The sequence below is a fragment of the Panthera leo genome, chromosome A3 (genome assembly GCF_018350215.1).
Source record: "Panthera leo isolate Ple1 chromosome A3, P.leo_Ple1_pat1.1, whole genome shotgun sequence".
Taxonomy (NCBI): Eukaryota; Metazoa; Chordata; class Mammalia; order Carnivora; family Felidae; genus Panthera; species Panthera leo.
This window is the reverse complement of record NC_056681.1, coordinates 31,420,374-31,443,463: the sequence shown is the minus strand read 5'-3', so window position 1 is coordinate 31,443,463 and position 23,090 is coordinate 31,420,374. Positions and strand designations below refer to the sequence as shown.

The following is a 23,090-nucleotide window of genomic DNA, read 5'->3' as shown; positions in this document are numbered from 1 at the left end:
CAGATGCGCCCTGCTCTCCTTGACAGCGTGTCCGCCAGCTCCCCAGGGAAGCTCCAACTTGGTGCACAGGCTGACCTCCTCGGCTTGAGGAACGAATATTCCAGAATTCTTGGAATTTCAGGCACACCTACACCACTTTCACAAAAGCAAGTGGAACTAGGGCTGATTCCTGTCCTGGCAAGCTGGAGTGAGGTCTGCCTCTGCCCCACGACCCTGGGGAAGCGCTCCACGTGCTCTTGCCCTCAGCGTCCTCACAGGCAAGGCGCTCAGGACTCTTGCCCGAGGTCCCTCAGGAGGCTGCTGTGAGAACCTATAAGATTCAGAGCAGAAAACAAAAACCTTGGGGCACCTGGGCGGTTCAGTCGGTTGAGCATCTGACTTTGGCTCAGGTTGTGATCTCATGGTTTGTGAGTTTGAGCCCTGCATCAGGCTCTGTGCTGACACCTCGGAGCCTGGAGCCTGCTTTCGATTCTGTCTCCCTCTCTCTCTCTGCCCCTCCCCTGCTCATGCTCTGTTTCTCTCTCTTTCTCTCTCTCAAAAATAAATAAACATTAAGAAAGAAAGAAAGAAAGAAAGAAAGAAAGAAAGAAAGAAAGAAAGAAGAAAAGAAAAGAAAAGAAAAGAAAAGAAAAATCTTGACATCAGGACTACATGATATTTATGAAGCAAAACAAGTAGGAAACACATCCACACACAGAAGTAAGAAACTGAAGTCACAAGGGAGAGCATACAGTTTCAGCCACATTTTATTTCTCACACAAAAAATGGATCTGAAGCAAGTTATACCATTCATTAAGAATGCACAGGTATATGTTAAAATAGTCTTTTGAATCTCGTCTGTACAGTGAAATATCTTCAATAAATGGGAGGAAGAAAAACAATGTGCATATATATAGATATAGATAAATACACACGAGGTGGTGTCGCTTTCCCAGCTACTAGGCTAGGAAGCTCCTCTTACTTGACCTGAAAGCACGTGGGGAAATCAGAAGATAAAACCCGAGCTGACCCTCTGGGCTTCTTGCTGAGAGCTCTCATGAGCACCCAGCTTCAGCTTCCTGGGATGCCAGGACCCTCCCCACTTGGTGACCACTTCCACAAAGGAATGTGCCAGTCACCTCGATCCCAAAGATGGCCTTATTCAGGAGTTGCTAGGCCCCAGCCACCAAGCACCCCGCCATATGCCCACAATAAGGCAACAGAGACTACCCCTTCTGTCTCTGGTCTCAGGAACCAAGTTCATTCTTCAATGTGAAAACTGGACTTGTTACTAATTACCTCCACTAAGATTTGTGGGTGAGATACTGACTCATCTCAAGGACCAGCATTTAGAAATGGCCTGAAAGCTGTTGCTTTTTGGGTGCCCAGGACATCACTCGATACCCATAAGTAGCCTCTGGTGACAAGAACTTGCTCAGCCAGAAATCACAGAATACTGGACTTAGGAGAGAGCTCCGAAAACGAGGCCCCGGAGAGTGCTATGTCCTGCCCAGGGTCACAGAGCCACAACAGAAACCCCAAGCAAAAACACATTTTGTTTTTAAGGGGGCCTTGGACCTTTAAAAGAAAAGCCATGTGCTGAAACAGAAGTACACGCTCAGAAGAAAAAGTCACGTAGTGACTGAGAGCTGCAATGTTGAGGGAGGCCTGCCCTGTGCTGCACATGGCAGCCATCTGGGCGGACTGTGAGCTTTCAGGGAAGCAGGAGGGCTGATTTAAACAGAAACAGAATGAACCGGCCGCAGACCAAGGTGCTGAAGCGGGTCTCTGCACTGCATTTGGCAATGAGAACAGCCGTGGCACAGAATAAGCAAACACATTTGGGCACCAAGTTCTCTCTCCCATTCTCCCCTGCTTGCTGTCCTAACAAAGAACTTGTCTTCCCAAAGTCAACATCACTCCTATAATCAGGCAGGGGAAAAAAAAATAAATCACAGTTTAAAAGGAAAAAGATCCCTCAACGAAATACACACTACATTTAAACTGGTCACATTATATTAAAAAAAAAAAAAAAAAAAAAAAAGTGCACTGAATCTTCAGAAGAGTCAAACCTCTAATCGGATTAGGTTTCCAGAGCTGTAAGCAGGATTCTGTGGTTTCAGTGGAGAAGTCATGGTACAATTGAAATCACCGCAAGGGATAAGTGATTTTTAAACCACACACACACACAGATACACATTTGCCTTAAGAGTAGTATATACACAACACAGCAGCTACGTGGGTGGTCGGTCAGGCTAAGGGTGCGTGAACAGGAAGCCCCCCTGCTCCCTAACAGGAAAGCCCCCAGAAAGGATTCAGCAGCAACAAGTCTACAGCCCAAACGTGAACAGCATCGTCCCTGAACAGACACAGCTAGTCGGAGCCACCAGAGCCTACAGCCTGTGGGAGAGGGCTCAGTTACAGTACATTCTACTGCGTACACTTGAGATATTACAGTGTATTTTTTCAGACTATTATAAATAATTTCTCGTGCTTTCTGGAAAAAAAAAAATCAAACGAAGCCTTCTTTCATTCAGTCTGTGATGAAGTAAGGTGAATCCTTCTCGTAAAGCACAGCTCAGGCTCCCCAGGGCTTTGTGGGCAGGATGCTCCTCTGATTAATAAGCTTGTGTCCCTCCAGCCTACAGAAGGCAACCGTCCCATCACTCCAGCGCAGGTGTTTTCAAGACGCCCATGTGAAAGCTCCTGGGTAGCAAAGGCATCCAAGCTGTGCACCTCTTCCCTGCTGGGGGGGCAGCTACAAGGCAGGCAGGGGGTCCTCTGAACCGGTCAGACACAGACGAACGTCTCCACTCTCTGATGGAGCACCGAAACAGAAGCTCTGGCTTGGGAGCTAGAAGTACCCAGTAGACCCACCCCAGGTGGGCACAACACTGCCTTCCAGGTTAAAACTTTTGTATAAAAGACCCAAATGGTCTTACCCTTGTGACTTCTTTCCAACTCAAAGCTATGGTTTACCCACAACCCAAATCATAAGCACATAGACTGTATATATACAGATTGTTTTTAAATCCCACAAATAAAAAACACTCTACAAAAAAACAAAAAAAAACCAAAAACAAAACACCAGTGAGTTGAAGCCTTGTCATAGTCTGAGACACACCAGTGGGGCTTGCCTTGGGGCCCTGCCCCTCGCTCTGCTCACTCTTGCTCTCTCGGCCCTGGGGCCCCTACTCATCCTCCGTGCCGGCTGTCAGCATCCCCTTGTCAGCCAGGTGAGATCTGAGGGTGTTGAAGATGTGCAGTTGTTGATCTGGACGCAAGGTCAGGAACTGCTGAATGAGCTTGCTTGGGTTCGGGCCCCTGGAGGAGAACGTGAGGAAACAGCTCTGAGTGGGGGGACTCAGCAGCTTCTAGGGCCTGATTATACAAATAGCTGCTGTTCCCTGTGGATTCTCTACTCATGGAGGGCAGGGGGCCTCAAAGAATCCATAAGAGCAGCAATTGAAAACTGCATTCATATTTGGGATGCTTTTCACTTCAACTGAGGTGTAGCTAAAATCCCAGATGTTCACCACACTCAAAAATCCAACAACTGGCTTCAGATGGAAAGGCATCGTACCTGATAAAACTGGCAATGTACACGTTGACAAAGGTGGCCATCAGATACTGGCAGTCAAAGCGATCCATGATGCCGCCATGGCCGGGAATGGTATTGGCAAAGTCCTGTTAGAGGCAGGGGAAGGACTGGTAAGCATGGGCTAGGCCAAGATCAAACCCTGCCCTGTGGTCCCACCTCAGTGTCCAGCTACTATCCTGAGTAGCTGAGGGCAACAGAAAGTAAGAAGTATGGACCCAAATGCTGAGGGTATGATACCAACAATCTTACTATAAAATGTTTCTTTTGAAGAAAGATACAAGGTATATTAACAAATAAACTGAAAATCCAACTACAGTTGACTCTTGAACAACAGGGGTCTGAACTACAAGGGTCCACTTACACATCATTTTCTTCAGTAAATATAGTACAGGAATATAAATGTATTCTCTCTTCCTTATGATTTTCTTAATCACATTTTCTTTTCTCTGGCTTGCTTTATTGTACGAATACAGTATATAATACATATAACATACAAAACAGGTGTGAATCAACCAATAATTCTTCTGGTCAACAGTTACATGTGAGTTTTCTAGTACATGGGAGGATGTGGTAGGGGGGAATGTCAGTGCCTCTAACCCCTGCATTATTCAAGGGTCAAAACTATACTGAATTTTCTTGGAAAGCAATGTATTTTTATTTAACCTACCTAAATCTCATGCACGAGTGAAGGAAAGCACACATTAACAGTCAGGGTTTATAGCCTGGTATTTTGAAGGGGCGGTGGTTGATGGGGTGGGACAGGAGACTGGGCTGGGAGACAGAAGAATAGGGAAGATGATTTTCCTACTTTGATTTTAAAGGCTCGTTTGAATCCACTTGCAAAGAATCCTCCAAAGGGGCCGATGAGCGAGGCAAAAGTGGACAGGGCGATGCTGTGGATCTGGAAGGGGTACATCCAGACTGTTGTCTGAGAAGAACAAGGGAAAATCAGTCAAGATGCCTTGTTGACATAAATAACTCTTTATCAAATGAACTATATTTTCCCTCCAAAATCAAAATGAGTAAGAAAAGTGGATTTTGTGTTTGTAAATCTCGAATATTTGACTTAATGGAGGACATTAAGTATCATACATTCAGTCTGTTGCAATATGTTTTGGCTGACATATGCGGAGAAAGTCCGGCCTTACACAAATTAGGTAGTTGAAAAAAAGGAAGAGTAGGGGCGCCTGGGTGGCTCAGTTGGTTGAGCGTCCAACTTTGGCTCAGGTCATGATCTCACAGTTTGTGAGTTTGAACCCCATGTCAGGCTCTGTGCTGACAGCTCAGAGCCTGGAGCCTGCTTCGGATTCTGTCTCCCTCTCTCTCTGCCCTCCCCCACTCACTCTCTCTCTCTCTCTCCCTCTCTCTCTCTCAAAAATAAAGACATTAAATTTTTTTTTAAATAAGAAAAAAAAAGGAAAAAAGGAAGAGTATTTAAGCACTGTCTTTCAGATGCTTATGGGTATTCTCCTCTGATACTGCACCAAAACTTGACAAATGGTAGTTTCTTAAAAATTTGTCGAATTTGAGATCCAGGAATGAAATTTTTGTACTCTTAGCATTAGAATCCATTGGTCTGTCTTGAACTTTGAATGGACCTTTTACCCACACGTGACTGCTGTAATACCATGCACTGACTATTTAGGAAATAATAGTTCACTAAGTTATGTAAATCTTCCAAATGTGGACACATTTTGCTATATATAATGTCAAAACATCATTATGTTAAAGTCATCATATGTTAAAATCACTATAAAAATCTTACAAAGAATCACCACAACTCTCATCAGCAAAGCTATGAAGTGTTAAGAGCTCTGGTGGAAACCCTATTACACTTTCCAAAATACTAATTTTCACTTGGCAGGTGAATTTTATCGTTGGTAACAATCACCGTTAGGTGTTTTCCTTCGAGTGACAGACTCACTTTCGTCATCTTCAAGGAAAATGTTTGTCAAATACACAGGTCTCAAAAACCATAGCTTGTCGGACTTTTCAAGTAAAAATGATGTCCCTATAAAACAGCAGCTAGTTGAGCTCATATCTCAAACAGGCGCACGCGTGCTTTCCTTTAGGTAAACGCTGTACTTCAGTACTTACCAGAAATCTTTTATGCATCCTTTTCATACACAAGAGTATTAGAAAGATATGTATTCAAGGGTCAGGATTTAATAAAATGAATAGTTTTACTGTTTCATCAAAGACACTCTTCGGAGGAACTCTCTTATTCTCACTGCGTGTGTGTGGCACGAAGAATCCAATGACTCGGTCCAGTTCGGGGCCAGAGCCCCCACTCATACTAATGCACCAGGCGAGTTTACCCATCACTGCTTGTGTACCCTACCATTCACAGCAAATTTCAACAACGTAAACAGGCAAATAATGTCATTATATTGTTATGGAAATAATCGTGACTTCACGGGCCCCCTGAAAGGATCTCAGGGTCCCCCAAGGATCCACAGAGCACAGTTTGAGAACCACTGGTCTAAATGAATAGAAGTCAGATGAAGTGTCTCCTTCTGCTTTCAGCCTGAACTGACCTGAACAATTCTCTGTCCTGGGGCTTGCAGCGTTGTGGAGGGAGGAAGCTAGGTTGTTGTTGTTGCTGTTGTTGTTGTTGTTGTTTTGAGGGAGTGGTCACTATCTAACCAGGGATAGCTTGCCCCATGTGAATGGCACGTACCAAGCCAATGACCGACCGGATCACCTCAGGAATGTTGTACTCCTGCAGACGGAAGAGGTCCGAGGGCTCACAGTCCACAGTGAAGCTGTTGGTGTCATTGTTGTACTCCACGGGGCAGACAAAGCATCTGTACCCGGACATCACATAGGACAGCTGAGGATGAAGAGCAGAGACGGGCAGAGGAGACCAGTCCCAGTCATCCTGCCTGGGTGGCAGACACGGGGCCTGGCTGTGTCCCTCACAGCGCCTAGCCTGCTCGCTGCAAGCTGTGCACTAAATCAGAGGTTCATATTTCCCCACGTGAGTATTTTGCCAGAATCTGGGAAAAAATTTTAAAAGAGGTTCACGGCCTGCTGAGGCTTCACACATACTTACCCCAACATCCAGGCCAAAATCCAGGACAGACCTGAAGGAATCTGGGCAAAGAACTACAAGAAGATTCCCCCCATTCAGGGAAGCTACGGTCCCTTTTTCTCAGCATCTCTTAATTTAATTCAAACGGGAGGCAGGTTGGCAGGGAGCGATATAGTGAGAGACAGCCAGTCCAGAGGAAAAAGGAAGAAGAATAATGAAGTAAGGGAATCAGTACTGGAGGATGGCTGGACACCTCTGAAGAAAGGAGAGAGGCTGGCCTGATGGTCAGAAGCAGGGAATGCTCCAGAAAGGGTGGGAAGATCAACCACCCACAGGCAGGGCACAAATGGGAGAGAACCTTGGCCAGAGTGGCATGGCTCGCCTCACCTCCTACTCTTAGCCGCCAATCACTTGATCTTGAAATATCAAGTGACAAGAACGCTACCTGCTGAGTGTCACCGTGCCTTGACATGGGGGGAGTACAGGTTCACACGGCCCTGCTCAACTGCCGAGACCCTGTTTGGAATCTGGCAGATAAAGGACAGCTGGCTCTGCCCGGGCCACTTACGGAGCATGCCAGGCTCATGCCCCTTGCAGGGCAAGGTTACCATTCAGTGGGACAGGGTCCTTGGCCTCGGGAGACAAGCTCTCTAGCCCTGGACAAGCTTTGAAGGTGGGCTGAGGTCTCTGTGCCCTCTCCCACCCAGCGGGAAACCACCACCTACCAGAAGGCCAAACACCACTGTAGCAAAGAAGCCCCCAATGAAGCCTTCCCAGGTCTTCTTCGGGGACAGCTACGGACAGAGAGCAAATCTTAACAAAGGTCATTTTGATAACTGGCTTTGGAACAATGATTACTTGTTTAAAACCTCCCTACTGTTAAAACAAACAAACAAAAAATAAACAAAAAAACCTTCATTCTGTTAACCACCTCCCTTTCTAAAAATAACCCCAAGCTTGGTTTCCTTGTTCCCAGCCTGATATCCCTCAGTTTCCTTTCTGTCCCAATTAGTCACTCAAATAATTTAATTATATTATAAAATAGTATACTAATTAAATAACAACACTCAAATTCAGATCAGAGCCCCCAAAGTGTGCCTGTATAGTCTATACAATTATCTTCTCTAGGAACTTGTTCTTCCTTTCTGAATAGTTGTCAAATGTCTTAGTCTGGCTTTTCTCTTGAGACTAAACTATTGCAAGACTTTCTCCAAGATGACACGAAGAAATACACGCTAGTGAGATTTCTTCTGTGCCAAGCTGATCCTCACCGTTGCCTCACAGTGGTGTTTCATGTTAGGGTGACCCACTTACCTTAATGAGTGGGGTCCGACCAAAGAAGAAGCCAAACATGTAGGCCATAATGTCATTACAGATGACGCAAGAGATGGGGACAATGAACCTAGGGAATAAACCAAAGTAGAAATCAACCTCCTAAGATGACAATACCTCAGATGTCTATAAAACACTGCCATTCATCACTTCTGGCACCAAAATAACCCCTAAGTACTTGTTCTCCACTAACTAATAAGCTAAAAGAAATTAAACAGCAGATAAGCCATACCTAGTACCTGGCACACAGCAGACATTCAAGTGTTTACTGAACGACTCCCGAGTAAACGGAGGTGGTGTTCTCTAAAATGCCATTTGTTCTTTTTATCCTTACAAAGTAATATAGGCACACAATACTACAAATTTAAACTGTAAAGAAAAGAAAGTTTTCCTTGTTTCTCCCATCCCTATCTCCATTCCCCAAAATAACTGCTTTTAATGACTTCTTACTTCTCTTCTTCTAGAGGTCATCTCCATAATTCTATGCAATATGTTTCATAATTTACCTATTTTTTTTTTTTAACTATTTATGACCAGCTCTGATGAGGCCTACATTTCCTAGTGCTCGGCTGAGTGCACAACCACACCCCATATAGCTGGCTACCTTCTCGACAGCCGCCCCCCCTCCCACCAGCCCCACCATGAAACAGGAGGCTGTTCCCACACTTGTAACATCTTTCTGCCCTCCTCACTCTCCACTCTCTGGCCAGCACTTTTTTAAAATTTCCCCTATTTAAATTTCTGAATTTCACATACAGAAATCTCTGACTTCCTGGCCCCTAAACTACAGGCAGTATTTTCTGACTTCCTGTTTGTTAAGGGAGCATCTGTATCCTCTCAACACCACGCGATATTATTTACTTCGTCGAGGCTTCTAGCACATATTCTCTGCTCAACATATTTTCTACATCTACAATTAAATCTTGTAGTTTGAGTGTGAAAACCAACAACCAGAGATTTTAATATAATTCACTGTAGAACCGAGTGGCACGTTTGGCCCTAAAGATAAGGACTTATCGTGAGCCATTCCTCGAAATTACCTGAAACTCTGAAATGGAAAGATTGTGTGTCTCCCCAGGCCATTGCTATCATTGTTTTAAACGTAATAATGCCTAAGGCTGCCAATTATCTGAGCTAGTCTCTGGTCTAAGCATTTACATATATTTACTAACTTGGAGGTGGGTACTATTATACCCTCATTCTGAGATCTGGAAACAGACACAGTCTGGGATCTTAACCACAACTCCTCAACACTTCTAATATAAACTAGGATATGCCTTACCTTTTCACTAAGATCATCCAGTTTCCTTAGCCAGCCTGCAGACTTCTATAAATGCTGATAGATTTCCTGCTGAAACCACTGCATTTCTGGAATAATGTCTACTAAGTAACAACTATATCATTCTTTTGACACATTGCCAGATTCTATGTGCTAATAGTTTATTTATAACGGCTTATCTGTAATCATTAAAGAAATCAGCTTAACATTCTTTCTACCTCCCCATGCTTATTAGCTTTAGTATGAAGGGTTAGATAAAACTCTGAGATTATCATTGGTTGTTTTTTTTTTCCTTCCAGGTGTGGATTCTTAGGCAATCAAAAGTTCTTCTATAGTTATTGATCTTTTCAGGTTTTCTTCTTCATGACTTTTGGTAGCTTCCATTTTGCCAAATCATGCAAGTTTCCTTTTGTTTTCAAACCTGTTGCTATACAATTGCATTATCTTTTATTCTTTAAATATCCATGTATAGGGGCACCTGGGTGGCTCAGTTGGTTGAGTGTCTAACTCTTGATTTTGGCTCAGGAAATGATCTCATGATTTGTGGGTTCAAGCCTGGCGTTGGGCTCTGTACTGACAGTGTGGAACCTGCTTGGGATTCTCTCTCTCTCCCTCTCTCTTTCTCTCTCTCTGCCCCTCCCCTACTCACGTGCACTCCGTCTCAAAATAAATAAACTTTAAAAAAGAAAACTTTTAAAAATTAATTAATTAATTTAAAATATCCATATGCTAACAAGCACATGTCTAATGTCTACAACATTAGTTTTAGGGGAACCTGAGTGGTTCCGTCGGTTGAGTGTCTGACTTCAGCTCAGGTCATGATCTCACAGCTCATGAATTTGAGCCCCGCATTGGGCTCTGTGCTGGCAGCTTGGAGCCTAGAGCCTGCTTCAGATTCTGTCTCCATCTCTCTCTGCTCTCCCCTGCTTGCACTTGCTCTCTCTCTCTCTCAAATGTAAATAAACATTAAAAAAAATTTTTTTTTAAATAGAACATTAGTTCTCAAAACATAGATCCTGACCAACAGTATCAGCATCACCTGGGAGTGTATTAGAAATCAAATTCTTAGTACTGAATCTACTGAAGTAGAAACTCAGAAGTGAGGCCCAGTGATCTGTGCTGTACCCAGCCCAGCAGGGGATTCTGATGCAGTTCAAGGTGAGAACCCCTGGCTTAGACTGTAAGCGGGGGTTCTCAGCCTACCTGTACATGAGAAAACCCACAGAATAAAAGGGAAAACCTCCCTCACTGACATCACTCACCAGATCATTCCTTCAAACAGGTTGTGGATAACAAGGTGTGACTGGGTTACAACAATCAGTAATGTTACATGTGTCCAGCCAAACTGCAAAAGAAGATATAGATTACATTTTACCTGTATGTTTACCTTGAAAGGAACTTCAAATAACTGCCAGTAACAAATAGAAAACTGCCAGCAACAATAACAGAAACACGTAGAAAAAATGTCTGCTTCTGTACCCGTCTTATTGGAAGTAAAAAGATACAGAACAGGCATTTGGGAGTAACTTTGTCCCCCAGCTACAATCCCCACCAAAAGTAGAAACCACAGGGCCCACTTAGTGAGCAAGTCTTTCTACGCTCCAAAAGCCTGGGTATGTCTCATTTTCTCAATAAGTGTTTACTAGGTGCTTGGGACATTCAGTGAGGGGATGTTTTCAAGTTGAGGGAGCGATGTAGCTGGTAGGATATTCGTGAGCATTGCCTGAAGCTTCACCCTGAGCCTTACTTGGAGGCCACCTTCAGGTCCTGGTGGAGAGGTTGCTTGGGGTGTATTAAGTAACAGTGATTGGGTCTAGGTAGAAGCAGAGCCACCTAACTTAAATGGGGACACTCCTTCGTGCTCTAGGTTCTAGATGCAAACACAACAGCCTGCATTCCAGACTGTTGATTTGTCACAGAAAGCATAAAAGGCCTGCCGAGTTTCTGCAGAACTTCCCTTAAGCCAAGAATTCTGACACACATATACATTTTCCTTACCATGTAGAACTGCAGTCGATAATGCTTCTTGACCAGACTCAGTACAAACATGCAGAATCCTAGTTTGAGGAGCAGGAAGAGAAGAAGGGGCAAAATGAATCACACTCTGCATTATCTTTGTCCTAGTCATTTCCTTTAGACGCATGAAGTGGTCCTCTGGCCAATCCCCTGGCAGCGGTTAACCCGGGTACAACTCCAAAGCCAAGGGGGATAATCCTAGTCATTCCAATGACAGCAGGGATAATGGACTCCCTCAAGACAGTCAGAGGAAGGCAATATTTTTAAATCTTGCAGACTACACTCAATTTAGAACACTGTTCACCAGATAGGAATGTTTTGATCCTAGAGCAAGGGTCAACAAACAAAGGTCAAGCCAGCTGCTTGTTTTTACAAATCAAATTTTTTTGGAACACAGTCATGCCCATTTGTTTACATGTCGTCTGGGCTTCTCCTTTCATGCTCAAGGCCAGAACAGAGGAGGTGCAATGAAGACCCTTTGGCCTCCAAAGCCTAAAATATTATCTGGACCTTTAAGAAAAGGTTTGCTGAAGGGAGCCTGGGTGGCTCAGTCGGTTAAGCGTCTGATTTCGGCTCAGGTCATGATCTCACAGCTTGTGGGTTCGAGCCCCTCGTTGGGCTCGGTGCTGACAGCTTGGAGCCTGGAACCTGTTTCAGATTCTGTGTCTCCCTCTCTCTCTCTCTGCCCCTCCCCCACTCACGCTCGCTCGCTCTCTCTCTCTCAAAAATAAATAAATATTAAAACAAATTTTTTTTTTAAAAAAGAGAAAAAATTTGCTGACTCCTCCTGTCCAAAGTTATAGGTCTGGCTAAGGGAGACCCACCTGGTGTGGAGTCAAGGCCACCCCTGCATCTCTCACACTGACCCAAATGGTGGCAAAACAGTCTGCAGCTGCCCTCCCCCTCCTCCTTCAGGAAGGAAAGAGACTTTTACCCACGAGAGTGCTGGGCCCCTCAAACACAGCCCTGCCCAGAAGAAAGCATGTGGCTATTCTAGACCCCTGACCTGGCTCTGTGAGGGGTCACTCTCAGGGTCTGAGGCATGCTCTCTGACTGTGCTCAATCCCAGCAGACCTCTTGGCAGTGGATTTTCTATTTTACAGCCAGGTGTCATTCACAGAGACAAGTATTGCTATAAGCTGATCAAAAATAGATCAGACGGAAATTTAGGTCAGAACAAATTTCTCATGTGCCTCAAACTGGCTTTGAGGGCAACTATGAAAAAACAGGAGCATGAACACTTAACACTCAGATAAGACTGAGGTTAGATGGACACAGTGTTTGACTGTTTGTCAACTTCTAATGTATCTGACTAAACCCTCACAGTACCCCTGCTGTTTTAGCTCCAGATTATGAAAGGGATTCAAAGATTAAGCTCCCAGCTCCTATGAAGTCACAGAGTCTTTTTAAACCCAGGTCGGTAAAATTTCCACTACACTGCAATGTCCCCCATGCAGCCACGCCCCTAGCGATAGCCGCTTGTTTTTATACCCAACTTCCTGGACAGTTTTTGTTTTGATCACACCGCAGAATCTCTGCCAACAAGAGAGTCAGGACAGGACCGTGTTATGCTGTCCTCTGACGGAGGCTGGGACACAAGGTCAGATGGCACAGACTGAAGTCCCCACAACTACACAAGGCCCTCGGTCCCATTTCTTAGGCAAGAGCTGCTACAGGGCCCTCAGCTCTGCTGCCCTGAACAGAGTTAACACCATCGAAACTGCGTGAACCAAGAAATTCCCCAACCTCTCCTCCACGGACATACAAACACAAGACAAACACAAGAACCGGTAAACCACTGAATGCCTACCTATTAGATAGAGAGTAAAGGAAATGAACCGGTGGTATTTACTGAGAATCCGCAAAGGCTCCTCTCTCTGGACCAGAGTGAAGAAGTAATCCGTCACGGTTTCACCATAGAAGAAATAATTTACACACAGTAGAAAGTACCTGTAAAGGAAGACAGGTCACTGCTGTGAGGGGCACATGTGTCCGCTCCTTTACAGTGAGGCCGTGAAAAAGTTCCCAGGATCAGAGCGGCAGTCCACCTGCCCCTCGAGACCCTGGTGGCAGCTTGCAGAGGGACAAGCAGACCAGGGTTCCCTGTTTACTGGTGACCCTGTAGGTGAGAAGTTTATCTGGGAATTTGTGGCAGCTTTCACTCCCTCTCCATGTATCACAAATTGGGGGCTCAGTTTTTGCTCCTTTTGTCCAGTTTCCACGCCTAATGTAAGAACACTCAAACCATAACACGACCTTCCAGAGTGTGCCTCAGCCTGCCTCCCCATCCTATTTCCACTCTTCCAGGAACCCTGTGCACCTATCACAATGGTTGACTCTGGCTTTGCCACCGTCTGCTTTGTTCCTGTCTTTCCCAGCCTGGAATATCCTCTTTGCTTACCCATTTTTTTCACTTGTTGCTCAAATACCATTTTCTTCATAAAACCTTTATATAACCTAACATGTATCTGTTTCCCCCACATTTATTTCCATAGTATATAGTATTTCATCATTTCACTAAGCAATTAATTACGCTCTGTCTCAGAACCTTCCTCTGGCCCCTGGTTGGGCTCTGAGCCTGCTTGGGATTCTCTCTCCTTCTCTCTCTGCCCCTCCCCCACTCGTGTGCACATGTGTGTAAGCTCTATCTCAGAATAAATAAAGATTTAAAAAAATATATGCTAGTCTAGAAGTGGGGGGGGTCACTGTGCAAAGTCTGACGGATCCAAATACCAAGGCCAACGTGTTCATGGATACAGCCAGTGCGGAAGTTTCCAGATCCCAGGTAACTATTATAAACACTCCTCATAGGCCAACCACATAAAATACCTGGGTCTCAAAGGTACTGTGTGAGCTGGTGGCCATCCCTCCCCGCCCACCCAACCACCATGCCTGTAAATACCCACTACAAAACACTTTTCATCCAAATCTGTGGGGCCCCTGTGGGGCTAGACGGCTTACCAGCTGAGGGTTCTAAACCAGGGCAGGTCATAGGAGTGGTAGACGTTGTAGCCAATAGTGATAATCTCATGGAAACACTTAATCTGAACACACATCACCTGCAAGACACAAAAGAATCCAAATACTTGCTGATTCCCCAGTTCTTACCATCTTTGGAAACAGAAACCCACACACAGGTCATGGGCCTTCAAGAAAAACTATCATATTTAAGAATGTCAGTCCTACAGGGCGCCTGGGTGGCTCAGTCAGTTAAGCGTGCGACTTTGGCTCAGGTCATGATCTCGCGGTCTGTGAGTTCAAGCCCTGCATCAGGCTCTGTGCTGACAGCTCAGAGCCTGGAGCCTGCTTCGGATTCTGTGTCTCCCTCCCTCTCTGCCTGTCCCCCACTCATGCTCTCTCTGTCAAAAATAAATAAACATTAAAAAAATTTTTTTTAAAAAGAATGTCAGTCCTACAGGGACTCCGCTCTCCTCCTCACTCTCACTCACACCGCAGGACTTGGCAATATAGTCCTTTATGTCACACAGAGTAGATGCAATAGAAACAAACCCCTGAAGCTTCAATTAACTTTTTATTGTTGCACCTCCCTGGATTCAATCCCTTCCCTTTGACTTTGAATAGGAATACCTGAAAAGCCCCAACTGCTTTGCTCAGCAGTCAGCTGCTAGTCATCTGACCCTGTCCATGACAGTGGGAAGACTGCAAGAGCAGTGCTGTGGACTGGGATTTTTAAATGAAAGTCCTAAGCCCCAGAGTGAGGCCCTAGGAAAACCAGAAACAAACCCGAGAGTCACAGAGAGTCACAGCTGGGGTCACAGTTTCATCAAATGGCTGAAATAATATCATCAAATTTTTAAGTGAAGGGAGATCTTTAACCACATACTACTGGCCTATCCCACTGCCCCTCTGGTTGGCTCCTGACAGGGGAGAAGTCACAGATACTGGAAGGCAGATGTGGTCTGAGGAGCCAGGCCCGCTGCTGATTCCCAGAACCAACCACAAACCCCATACTCAAGATTAAATTAGACAAAATTAAAACAGCATGCAAATGGCACTTACAATGATCATTAAAACCATTGGTCCCAAGTAAATGATGATGAAGAAAAATGCAATCATGGCCAAAGTCAGGATGCCTCTCACCCACCAGTTCTTCCATCTAAGTTAGAGAAGACAGAAAGGAGAAAACATGTTAGGAGCCCAGAAAGAAGCAAAGCACAAACCCAAGGGGGAGGGCTCTTTCTGGCAGGAGAGGTCAATCCCTTCTAGGAACACCTCCTTCACCTTGACAGAGGTACTAGCCACAGGCTGGCAGAAGCAGGGCCAATAGAGCCATCACCTCACTGCCACCAGACTCAGCAGGTGCTCACGGCCTACAGAAAAATACACCCAGCTTCTATCTTAACGAAGGAATCAGGCAAAAATCCTGAGGGAAATGTGGTGCCTACTTCTGTATCTACTTGGATGGCTTCTATCCAAAGAAAAAACTCCATATTTATCCTGCAGCACAATCCTACATCACTCTGCCCCTGCATCATTATGGTGATAACAATATTAACCAGTGATTAATAGCTATCACAAATATGCATCTGGCACACTTATAAGGATTTTGCATATATTAATTCATTTAACACTCAACACTACTAGCCTTTACAGTGGAAGAATTGGACAAATCATATAGTTGTGATGTGGTTAAACGGATATCTGAATCCTGGGAGTGTAGCTCTAGAACCCATGCCCTTGACCACAACAGAACCTTTCAAAGAGAGACGTGCATGGGACACACACATAGAAACACTTTTAGATAATGTCTTGGGGTCTTAGTTTGTGTTTTTAGTCTACACACATAGCTGGTGTTGGAGGACCAGAGTCTCAAGGGACCAACACTTTAACCCTGGATTCACTCAAGTTGAGATTTCTTAATTCTTCCAGAAGAATCTCAGGAATGTCCACAATGGATGTGTGGGAGAGGGAAAACTAAACTTTGACCATGAAACTTGGGTTCCTCTGTGGAAAGCAGTCTGCCCATCAGTCACAAAGCCCTACACATGCTACGTCAGCAATCTTGCCCACCACCACCCCTTTGTTTTTTGGGGTTTTTTCCATCTTATTTTATATTTTATTTTTTATTTTTTACAGTTTACATTCAAATTAGTTAGCATATAGTGCAACAATTTCAGGAGTAGATTCCTTAGTGCCCCTTACCCATTTAGACCATCCCCCCCCACAACCCCTCCAGCAACCCTCAGTTTGTTCTCCATATTTATGAGTTTCTTCTGTTTTGTCCCCCTCCCTGTTTTTATATTATTTTTGTTTCCCTTCCCTTTTGTTCATCTGTTTTGTCTCTTAAAGTCCTCATATAAGTGAAGTCATATGATTTTTGTCTTTCTCTAATTTTACTTAGCCTAATACCCTCCAGTTCCATCCACGTCGTGGCAAATGGCAAGATTTCATTCTTTTTGATTGCCGAGTAACACTCCATGGTATATATATACCACATCTTCTTTATCCATTCATCCATCGATGGACATTTGGGCTCTTTCCATACTTTGGCTATTGTTGATAGTGCTGCTATAAACATGGGGGTTCATGTGTCCCTTCGAAACAGCACAGCTGTATCCCTTGGATAATGCCTAGCAGTGCAATTGCTGGGTCGTAGGGTAGTTCTATTTTTAGCTTTTTGAGGACCCTCCATACTGTTTTCCAGAGTGGCTGCACCAGATTGCATTCCCACCACCACCACCCCTTTGTCCACACTTTCCTCCTCCTTGGGCTACTGCACCTCCCAGCCCAACCTGCAGCACCCTTCAAGGGCCAGATGTAGTTGCTGTTAAGCCCTAGATTACACTCAGTGGAGCCCTGAGCAGAAGCAGGGAGACTGTGGCCAATGCAAGTGAACAGGCCCACCCTGCACATTTTAACATTAGTGGGTTCGTGCCACAGGACTGCAGGCTGTCTGACGGCTCCGGGTATTCCACGGCACTTGGACCCGATGCGAAGCCCCCATGGGCATCTGCAACATTAAGCCAGGTTACCTTGAAGACAAGTTGGAAAGGGCCCTGTTGAGGACCTCTGGGGTATCGTCTGCAGAGGTGGATAAAGGAACAGCTTCCACTCGGCTCTCAGTGTCCGATGCAGTCTCTCCATCTACCTTTACTTCTGACTCCGATTCCTACATGGCAGAAAAACAGATGAAAGGTTAGAAAAAGAAAAAAAATGCCTAGTAGCACGCCGAGAAGTACATGCATATCATAGGAGATCTGTGGGAAAAGACCCCCAACAGGGCTCAGGGACATAGCACAGTCAGGTGACAGAACAGATGGGACTCACAGCGATCCCAACACTGTTCCGGCATGTGCTGAGGTGGCCGTCTCTGCTGGAAGTAAGGCATGCGTCTGCACCACGGGGTGGGGGATGAGTGACAGCCACAACCTGCTCAATTTCCCTTGCCTTACTGGGGGCAGGGGAGGGAACAGTCCAGAACAGGGAGAAAGGGGTTCTTTTGCATCCACAGAAGGCAAACGGGAGTCAGGCCTGAATTTCATCAGGACCTCATTCCTGACCCTGCCCTTAATGCCAGGCTCATTACCTATAAGGGCTCGGCTGCTGGCACCCAGGAAAACATATCCACCTCTGAAAACCCCTCTCCCCCAACACCTGAATCATGCAGGGAACAGTCCCTGCTCTGCCACAACATGCCGTGAACTCTCAGAGCCACCAGAGTGGCCCCAGAACCAGGCTCTCTCAGAGAAAGGCTGGATGCGCAGGCTGTTGCTCCCCGCTGGACTCCCCAAAGTCCACAATGTTACTTCCAGACTTCACAAGAGCACCCCAAGAGGCGGCCAGCCCCAACGAGTGTAGAGGCCGCACAGTATTGCTCACCAGGACGGGCATGTTGCTGTCTTTTCCCTGTCACCCGGTCCTGGGCATCAGCAGACCCTGCGATGTCACTCACAGAGTTGCCATCCAGGCTCCGGCCAAGTCAGGCAGTCACCCTGCTCGTCAGCCCCTGTGAGGGGACCAGAGCCATGCCAGCAATAGGCTCTCTATCCGAAGTACCAAGGAGCAGGCTGCTCTGAATCCTAGGGACCCTACTGCTACTCAGAGCATTTCTCTCTTACAGAAATTTAGAATCATTGCCGTGAGGAGAGGCGGAAGAGAAATCAAATCACTTAGAATTAGACAGAGTCTAACAACACTGCTCCGTATTTGCAGGGCCCTCAACAGTTGTAAGAATGTTTCCCATACCTGCGAACCTCAGAGTTCTGGAAGGAAGGGAAAGGAGACAGGAAGATCCCTACTTACAAATGAAGAAACAGGAGCTCTGAGAAGTCCAATGGCTGGCCCCAAATCCCCTATTAATCCTGGTCTTCTGACTTCTAGGTGTTCATCCCACTAGACTTCCTTTTATTTAAGTATCTTGGAATCCATTTTTTTCCTGACACCCGACACTTTATGGGTGAGGAGCCTTGGTTTGGGGATGGGGGGAACTGGGATGGACAAGAATCACCCATCTCAGGGGATTTTCCTGGACAAAAAATTTTTAACTTAAAAAAAAAAAAAAAAGACAGCTGACTTTGGTAAAGGACGTAGAGATGGTCTCCTCAGTAGGATGTGAGGGACAGAGCCACAGCTTCTGACGACAGGGTCACTGTTCCTTACTCTGCCACAGCTGAGCCTGGTGGCACTCAGTAAGTCACACTGGTGCCTCTGTACTTCAGTGTCCTCACCTTATAAAAGGGGGCCAGGAAAGGTCCTCCTTGTGAGGGTTCCCTAAAGAGATCCAGACAAACTCCACCCAGGGCTATGTCCTATTCCACCATCTGAGGTTCCGAAACAGGGCAGTGCCTCCGGGATTACCCCTCTCCAGTTAGACTGAAGACCGAGGCATTCAGAAAAGCTTCCCATTCTTTATGTTAACATTAACACCCACGTCCCAGCAGCAACCATCAATGATACGAAGTAACATCTAGATCTGACCCCCAAGCCCAGGAGCTTCAGCACGTGACCACCTGGGCTCTACAAAGGCCTCCCACAGATGCTCACCAGGAGCATCCAGAAGCCATGGGGACTGAGCTGGAGCCCAGCATGGGAAAGGGCATGTATCCAGGCACAAGCACATGTGCGAACACACATGCCCCAGCACAAGGCTATTTTTAACTTATCCATCCTGTTGTCAAGGAGATTCACAAAGGCTGCTGGTCTCCCCAGGCGAGGAAGGGCAGGAAGGAGCTTAGGCAGAGCCTCTGCAGGGGAGGGTAGAGAGACTTGGGTGCCGAGTCTCTCTGGACCTTCCAGGCCCTTTTATGAGCATCAGCCCAGCACTGTGTACTGCAATATAGCCCTGACTCCCCTCCTTCCTTGCTACAAGGGGTGAGGTGCAGAGAGATACCCTGAGATGGGAAGCAGAACAGGAGATAGCTGTTAACTGTCAGGACAAGAAGGGCAAATCCTGTCCAAGGGGCAAGGGCACAACCCAGAAAGACACGGACAGAGAGGGAGCAAGAGAGCCGGCTCTGTGGGCTCCTGAACCCTAGTCCCCATCCCCCCCACTCCCTGAGGTATAGATGTCACAAGAGAGCAGGCCAAGGGAACAGAAGCTTAAGACAACTTGGAAGTTACAGTGTTCTGGCTCCTCCCCACCCCATGGGCAAAAGCCTTTTGCTTGAACCGCTAAGACCACCTCTTTGGCTGCTTATACCTCTAAGTCAAAGAAGCCCAGTGCTGGTGGTGGCTCCCATAGTGGACAGGGAGGCCGAGGAGGCAGGAACCTGGAGCTCGAGTTCTTGCCCAGGAGAAAAGTGGCACATGTTGGACCAAGAGTCAGAGGTGCTGAGAGGTACACTGCCTTGCTCCTCCAGGGGATGGCAAGATAGGCAGATGGAGAGGAAGACTTTCTGCAGGAGGAGGCGGCAGCCAGTCAGGGAGAAGGGGCCCAGGACCTAGCTGCGATGCTCATTACACTCCTCAGATCTCTGGTATTCCAGTGGAGAGAGGATCCCTTATCCTGAACAACTTAGAATGATCAAATGTCATACCGATGAAAGTCATGAAAACTATAAAGGGACTGAAGAGCAACACCACCCCCACCCCGCCCCACAGTATCCTGACCATGGCTTACAGGACAGGAGCACAAGAACCTTAAACACCTAACTCAGGCGACCTGGGTACCCTGGCCGAGGAGGGTAGAGAGGAAAGCACAAGAGCCATCAGGCCGTGCTGGGGCCTGTGTGTGACCAATTACGTGAGCTCAGCACCAGCCTGCCTTGTTTCCTCTTTCGCACCCTCCACTCATCCAATTAGGCGGCCCCTCAACTCAAAAATGATCCACTTCCCAAAGCTACCGTGTTAGGGGGTGGCCTGGCACACGGAGGCAGCAGTACATACTAGTGCTCTCTGAAGTGGGATGTGTGCGACACAATCCACTGAAGCGTGAGAAGAAATATTAGGACTTCCTTCTATCTCCTTTGTATTTTTCTTTCTTGTGCATGCTTTATGATGGACCCAGCAGCACACATATGTAACTCAGTAAGTCCGTGCAAGCTGGCACACGTGGCTAAAACCTCACACACTGTCAGACAAAAGTGTCTCAGCGGCCACAGGCTCGTTTCCCACTGTGCTGAGCAGTGCCTGGATCATAGCAGGCACCCAAAGATTTGTTGACCCAATGAGCTAATGAAGTCTACTTGACCCACCACAGGCCAAGGCATCCGGACTGCACTGAGAGTGTGCAAGAACCCCCCTGCCTCCCAATGGCCCTCACAGCAGGACCAGACTTGCCCAGTCCCATTCTGGCCTTCTCCCTGCAAGGAAGGCAGCAGGGGGAGACCGCTTTGTTGCTTCAGACTGTCTCAGCCTAGCTCCCAGGCGGCCTCTCCTTCCTTTTCAACCCAAGGGCCCAGAACAAAGGCTAAGTGGAGGATAGCCTATCTCTCCAATTTGATCTCAATCAACAGCCATCCTCCACAGTCCCTTAGCCATTCCCCAAGGGGCCTTTGATGCTGAGGTAAACAGGAAGCAAAAGAATGTTTCAAAAGGAAAGAAAAAAGCTCCCTCCTAGGCCCTTCTGATTCACTTAGACCCTGAAGGGAAAGCAGAAAGTCTGTCTAATGACGGACAGAGGTAATGTCCTGGGTACCAAGGGCTCAGCTAAGACCTGTTGACATTTTTGGAGAAACAGACGCTCAAAAGGCTTCCCTACCAGCCTTCCAGCACCCACAACTGCTCAAAAGCAACCCCAGCCCTGACCTAAGGCTCAAAACAGCACAGCACAGAACCTTCTTTCAACAAAGGACAAGGCAGTGAGGGAGGGCCTATGGGGAGCTGTGGGGTGGGAGGTGAAGCTCCTTGGGGCGGAGGCCTGGTGTTTCCTGGCCTGGGGAAGGACCAGCACTCAAAACACTCATTCTCATTGTTATTCTCTAAGTAGACAACCCTACCTCTTCCCACTCCCTCCTAATTCCCAGTATTTCCTGAAGGCCTGCCTTGGGCTTACAAAAGCTTACTAGGCAGTGTCCTTTTGAGGCTCCTTTTTGGTGGTCAGTTAGTGTCAGTGCCCACCCTCTGACGTTGCTATTCCTCAAGACTCCACAGTGACACCCACAAGTGGTGATGGTCAGAGCTTGACCAAAAAAAAAAAAGTGTGGCTGTGGCCAAGCTAAACAGGAGCCCTTGGCATTGTATCGACCAGGCTCCAGGCAGAGGGTAGTAACCCCACCTCATACCCCATTTCTTTACCAGATGCCAACTCGGGTTTGTACCTTGCTAAAGAAAATATATTAATATTCTGTTCACATTTGCCCATGAGGAGCAAAAAACTAAGGAAAGAAAATAAGTGGTACCATCCACTAGGCCCTTTCTCCTCTCTTTCATTTTCAGAGAAATTTCATTAAAAGGTAGTGCTCAGTGCACTGGCTGGTTATGCTTCCAACAACCCTGCCCTTTCCACTGGCAATGCATTCAGATTCATAAGTTTCATTTACTAGGTGACTCCAAACTCACACAAACTATGTTTTGCACTACTTTAGATGCAAATCGCAAACCTTGCCCTAGAAGAAAGTCATCAGGCTGAGCCTAACTTTTCTGCTAAATATTGGGCTTGCCATCGTTTTCAACCCTGTGGCAGCTGCCAGGGCAATCCACTCCCCCACTTACAGACCCATCCCCGGGGAAAGAAACTATCAGAGACAGGTTATCCTTAATATCAGAGACCTAAGTGTCCCTCTCACTGAGAAAGCCAAGTAGCTGTGGGGGGGTGGGGGTGGGGGGGTGGGGGGTGGGGAGGTGTTAGGAAAAGCAAATATTTCTAGCTTTTTCTAATGTTAATCCTATTTGACAAGTTCAATTGTTTGAACAAAAGATCAAGAAAGAGAAGTCCTACTCTGCAAGTTCACGATCATCCCCAATATGGCTATCCCCTGTCCTCCAAAAGCCTATCAATAATATGATCTACAGGGGCGCCTGGGTGGCTCAGTCGGTTGGGCGGCCGACTTCGGCTCAGGTCATGATCTCGCGGTCCGTGAGTTCGAGCCCCGCATCAGGCTCTGTGCTGACAGCTCAGAGCCTGGAGCCTGTTTCAGATTCTGTGTCTCCCTCTCGCTGACCCTCCCCTGTTCATGCTCTGTCTCTGTCTCAAAAATAAATAAAACGTTAAAAAAATTAAAAATAATAATAATAATAATATGATCTACAGAAAATGCATTCAGCTACTCCAGATGGACTGCTTCACCTAAACTACCTCTACAGGTGACTGCACCCCAGACCAAAGACCTCAGAGAAAGGACATGGAACAACGTGTACGTGAGAGACTCAGCTTTTTAAAACCTGACTCTGGCTATGAACCATTTCACCTCCAGACAACACTTCTTACAAGGAGCTCCAGGGACCTTTGC

General features: G+C 46.4%; 1 protein-coding gene across 1 annotated transcript in view; it reads right to left on the bottom strand.

Moving 5' to 3' along the window:
* Positions 1 to 730: 730 nt before the first annotated feature.
* CDS2 (CDP-diacylglycerol synthase 2) overlaps positions 731 to 23,090 on the bottom strand; it is a 56,976-nt gene continuing 34,616 nt past the window's right edge. The window contains exons 2-13 of the mRNA XM_042931567.1: positions 17,235 to 17,371; positions 15,262 to 15,358; positions 14,203 to 14,300; positions 13,052 to 13,191; positions 11,224 to 11,282; positions 10,488 to 10,570; positions 7,929 to 8,016; positions 7,340 to 7,408; positions 6,261 to 6,413; positions 4,389 to 4,508; positions 3,563 to 3,666; positions 731 to 3,303 (exon numbers count right to left, since the gene is read on the bottom strand). Of these exons, the coding sequence (XP_042787501.1) occupies positions 3,171 to 3,303; positions 3,563 to 3,666; positions 4,389 to 4,508; positions 6,261 to 6,413; positions 7,340 to 7,408; positions 7,929 to 8,016; positions 10,488 to 10,570; positions 11,224 to 11,282; positions 13,052 to 13,191; positions 14,203 to 14,300; positions 15,262 to 15,358; positions 17,235 to 17,371 (1,281 nt within the window). The 3' untranslated portion in view covers positions 731 to 3,170. The remainder of the gene's footprint in view (positions 3,304 to 3,562; positions 3,667 to 4,388; positions 4,509 to 6,260; positions 6,414 to 7,339; positions 7,409 to 7,928; positions 8,017 to 10,487; positions 10,571 to 11,223; positions 11,283 to 13,051; positions 13,192 to 14,202; positions 14,301 to 15,261; positions 15,359 to 17,234; positions 17,372 to 23,090) is intronic.